The 4741-nt window shown below is 34.7% G+C and overlaps 1 protein-coding gene across 4 annotated transcripts in view; it reads right to left on the reverse strand.

Annotated features, from left to right (window-relative positions):
- Nucleotides 1-4741, reverse strand: part of kif21a (kinesin family member 21A) — an 88768-nt gene that overhangs the window by 20261 nt on the left and 63766 nt on the right. For 3 of the 4 annotated variants that reach the window (XM_015393261.1, XM_015393263.1, XM_015393260.1), the window contains exons 21-23: nucleotides 4248-4349; nucleotides 2040-2205; nucleotides 1563-1583 (exon numbers count right to left, since the gene is read on the reverse strand). In XM_015393261.1, the coding sequence (XP_015248747.1) occupies nucleotides 1563-1583; nucleotides 2040-2205; nucleotides 4248-4349 (289 nt within the window). The remainder of the gene's footprint in view (nucleotides 1-1562; nucleotides 1584-2039; nucleotides 2206-4247; nucleotides 4350-4741) is intronic. The other variant, XM_015393262.1, reaches the window with a different exon arrangement.

Below are 4741 nucleotides of genomic sequence, written 5' to 3' on the forward strand. Positions count from 1 at the left end.
TATAGGTCCAGCAGCACATCGGTGCTGCTGGACCAATCGCTACTATCTGCCAAAGGTGGAACGCTACATTAGCCTTTTGACTGTTCAGTGTCCTGGCTGAACGGAGGAAGAACAAACATTGACCAACATTTATGGACAAAAAATCCATGTTATTTAAAATTAGTCGGAGGAAAAAGGAACACATTTTTTTGAGAAACTGACATTTAGATTTGATATTCATTGTAATAAATCAATAAATAAATCACTCCTAGTGTAATGAGTCATTAAGATATACATTTCCCCTTTCCTCACTAAAATAGATCATCAGTGAAACTGGTAAATCTTCATAAGTTAGGATTCTTGCTGGTTCCACTGTGCAGGAAAAGATAAGCAGTCTCAAATCAGAGATTTAATCCCAAATGTGTGAGCGTTAGGTTGAAGGCAGGAGCTCAGGAGGTTGATGGGTGTGAGGAACTGTAAGGGTCTTTTCTCCTGATGGTGAGAGAGAGCTTTCCCTGTAAAAGTTATTCCTGTAAAAGTGTCTTGGGGTTAGCAGGTACTAAAGCATGGAGGCTGTAGCACATATGAGCTGGAATGGTATAGAGTGAATGTTGTTCCATTATTGTTGCAGGCAAAGAACGAGTTTGTAAATGAAAATGTGCATAAATATGTTTTATAAATGGAAATTTATAAAAGAATGCAATCCAGGAAGGAAACTCTGATTCTATTCTTAACTTTTTTTTTTCCATTTTATCTTATACATCTTTTTTCTACATTTATTAACCGACTTTATATTTCCAGATATATCTTCAGATTTCCATTTTTAGACTGATTTTAACAAATTGCATTCTTTTAAAAGTCAGTTTTATAGATCACATTCTTTTCACTTTGAGCCCAATTTAATGCTGAATCGTCAAGATCAGGTGTTCATTGGTAAACAATGAAATGTTTTTGCCAACATCGAACCAATAGAAATAAGTCTTCTCTTGGTTTTTCCAAAAGCCCGACATCAGAAGTGAAGTGAATGCGATCTGGAAAAATACAGTTTGAAGAAATATACAATTCGCAAAAGTCAATATAAGAAATAAAATACAACAAAAAACTAATTGTACACAAACTTTGAAATATAAAGTTTTACAAAATTGAAATTTGAAAAAAAAAAAGTAGGAAAATAAAATCATTTGTAAAAATATAAGAGAAGAACAAAATTACTCTGAAAAGATTTTTGACATGTTTTCAATTTTGGTTACTGGATTGCAGTATTTTTTGAATTTCCATTTACTAAACACGTGTTTTTTTTTTTTTTTTTTTTTTTTTTGTTTTTTTTTTTTAGTTATTCACAAAACATTTTCTTTGCTTTTAAAACAATAATGGAACATAATTCACTCCATAACGAAGGAAACAAGGTAAGGGCTTGTGAATTAAGGAGTAGGGGAAGGGGTCAGCTGGCAGCTGAAGGGAAGCTTGGCTGCACTGCACCTCATGCACCTGCTTCTCTTATGTTTAGTTGGTTAAAAAAAGTGCAAAAAGTTAGAAACCATGCATATATAAGGAGCATTAGGGTCTAATGGGATTTGACTTACCAATGGGGATGTTACCTAGCTCTGTGAAAACATAGAGCAAAAAGAAAATATGGGGGGAAAACAAAAACGCACAAAATCAAAAAACAATCCCCCAGTTTAAAACAAAAAAGAAGTTTCATGAACAAGAGTGACTAAAGTAAAGATAGCATACTACTGAACAGGCTGGATAAAAAATGATGGGTAAAAGCAGTGCAGAAACATTTCACTGCTCTAATGCGACCATGTTGACATTAAAAATCCAGCTTCTGTTCAGCAGAAGGCTACAGGCACGGCATCTCTCCAAGGGTTCAAACATGCAGCTGACAGGGAAACCAATCCTCTTCCTAAACAAACAGAAACCTTAATACAATGTGAACCCAGTGTAGCCAAACTAACCAGAGAAATAAAAAAATCAGCTTCCTGTTTTCTAAGATGAAATTCATTTCAGAAAGATGCCCCGATTAGAAACGAGGATTTGGTCTGGATAGTAGTTTCTACCTTGAAGAGCATTTCCCAGCAAAGCATCCAGCTCTGGGTTGAACTCGGCCTTCTCCTTCAGCATATGAAACAGCAGCTGGTTCTGTGTGGCGCTGGTGATTTCCGTCTGCTTCAACCGGCCCTCCATCACTTTCACCTGAGACTCCCTCTGAGCTGCCTGCAGACCCTGAAAAGATCCCATCCTTTGCGTTACCCAGCATTCTGATTTACCTTTCATGACCATTGAAGTCTGCATTAAAAACCACTGCTAAAAATTAGAATCAATTTTAATTCTATTTTAAATTCCTAAAAAAAAAAAAATCACAATTTCCTTCCCGCTAATCCGAAATCCTTCTTTGATGACTGAGAGGCACATAGGATGTTCATGTCCTGAATGAGGTCAGGTATGGAGTGAAATTTGCAAGTGAAAAAAAAAACTTACTTTGCAAGTTAAAATTTGAAAAAAAAAAAAAAAAGAAAAAAAAATGTCATCCAAAAATTTCATTTTGCAATTTTCTCAGATTTAGTTTTAGGATAATTTCATTTTTAAATAATATGTTTTTGATGTTTTTCCAAGTTACTTTTTATTTTGACGGATTTTATATTTTACATTTTTATAAATTCCTCCTTTTGAAATTGACTTTTGCAAATTGCATTTTTTTTCCCAAACTGGTTTTGCAGGTCATTCTCTTCAAGCCAAAAAATAGAAATGCATTTTCACTTCAGAGGAAAGCCCGAAGAAGTGAAGCGAATGTGATCTGTTTGAAAAGAATTGTACTAATAAAACTTAATCTGTCAAAGAGAAATTTGAAAATAAAAAAAATAAATATAGACTCTACATTTAAAAAAGAAATCTTGAAAAATAATAAATAAAAACAATTAATCTGAGAAAACAACAGTTAATCTCAAAATTTTTTATTTTTGTTAAACTTTTAAATACCGATTACTTTTCAAAAAATTTCACAAAATGTGTTTCTTGTTTGCAAATACAGTATAACAAAATTCACCCCAGTTCTGCTGCATTCATTTATCCATAGACCTCTAATTTACCTGCGTGACCTAATCTCCAAGGTAAATACGCTCGTATACCCCCATACCCATGGCCTCTATGTCTACTTTTACAATCATAACAATGATAAAAACATTATTCTATACGGTAATCTGTACGTATACAGTTATCATTGGCTAAACACAGACTTTCCAACTCCAAATTTGACTTTTTGTGGTGTTCAAGGTTAAAATCTTAACTTTCTAAGACAAATGCAGCACCCTTACAGCCCATCTGTCCAGAAGATTTCTTCTGATTTTTTGTGTTTGTGAAACATGAATGTTACAAGATCACAAGATGTTACAAGATTAAAGATCAACCAGTCTTTAAATAGCAACTCACCCCAAAGTAAAATAAAAATCCCACCCAGATTAGTTTAGTTTATTAGAGGGTTAAGTGGGCATCTAGCCTCTGCTGACTGGCAGCAGGGCGCTTTGTGTTAGCCTCTTCGCTAACCCCCTACTATTCTTTTGTTCATTCTATTTTTTGTTATGGGTTCATGTCCCCTCCTTAGCACTAATTTTTATGGAGTGTTAGAAAATAAGATCCGACCATCGATCGGCTGGGGATCCGTCTGTAGCTCTGCCTTCAAAGGTAGCGCCCTCTGTCTGCTGGCCGAGGGGGATTGTGTTCTAGTGCAAGCGTGTTTGTGACTTAGAAAGAGTCTGAGTTGATTACAGTATGACGTGCACGCAGTTTAATTGGCAGAGTGAGCAATAGCGTTATTTTTTAAAAACTGCATTATTTTGACTCCGGACTATGTGCAGGGTCATGTGTTTGATGGGATGGTTTTATGGTGTGATTGATGTTTTAGTCAATTAGATCAACTTTTTAGACTAATTAGTCCGAATGTTTCATAGAACAATGGAGAACGTCCAGCAGCTCGCTGCTCCCCAAGGGGATGGATTAAATGCAGAGAGCACAACTTTATCTGAAATGATGCAAAGATGTAGCAATATGTACCGTTTTAATCGTGCGGGAAATACAACACAATACAATACCCCATTTCAACCTATAGAGGGCAGCACAAAGAGTTTCAGGCCCACTAATTAAAAACTAAACTTTACACTAAAGCTATAGCCTCCTCTCGTCCTAATTTACTTAAAGTTAATGAGTGCGGCAGCGTACATGCGTTAACTGATCACATGTCAGGTTTTCTCTGTCAGGATGATGAAGGGTACCTTGTTAATCGCCATGGACATGAAATGATCCAGCAGGAAACGAGCTTCAGCCAGAGTGCAAGATCCAATCACAGCAGAGACGTCCACCGTGTCGCCTTCCTCCTGCAAACATGTTCAATATTAATATTTCAGATTTTTTTTCCTTTCTAAATTATCTTTTTTAAGCTAATTATGTCTAATATAAAATAATAAAAATCTTTTTATTTTTCACTGAATACAATCCATTTTTAAAGAGAAAAAAAAATTTGGATTCAGATTAACTTCATTTATCCCTTTGGTGGATACTTCTGAGAAATATTTTAGAAACACCAATTCAGCGCTGACAGACGCAATCACATATATAGGACCATAAATAAACTTAAGACCAAGAAAACATAAAAATAACTTAAAAGTTGTACAAGTTGTCCAACAGGGAAAGAAACACAGCATTGAAGTAGTTATAATGAATATATATATATATATATATATATATATATATATATATATATATATAT

The sequence above is a fragment of the Cyprinodon variegatus genome, unplaced genomic scaffold (assembly GCF_000732505.1).
Source record: "Cyprinodon variegatus isolate N-32 unplaced genomic scaffold, C_variegatus-1.0 Scaffold632, whole genome shotgun sequence".
Lineage (NCBI taxonomy): Eukaryota > Metazoa > Chordata > Actinopteri > Cyprinodontiformes > Cyprinodontidae > Cyprinodon > Cyprinodon variegatus.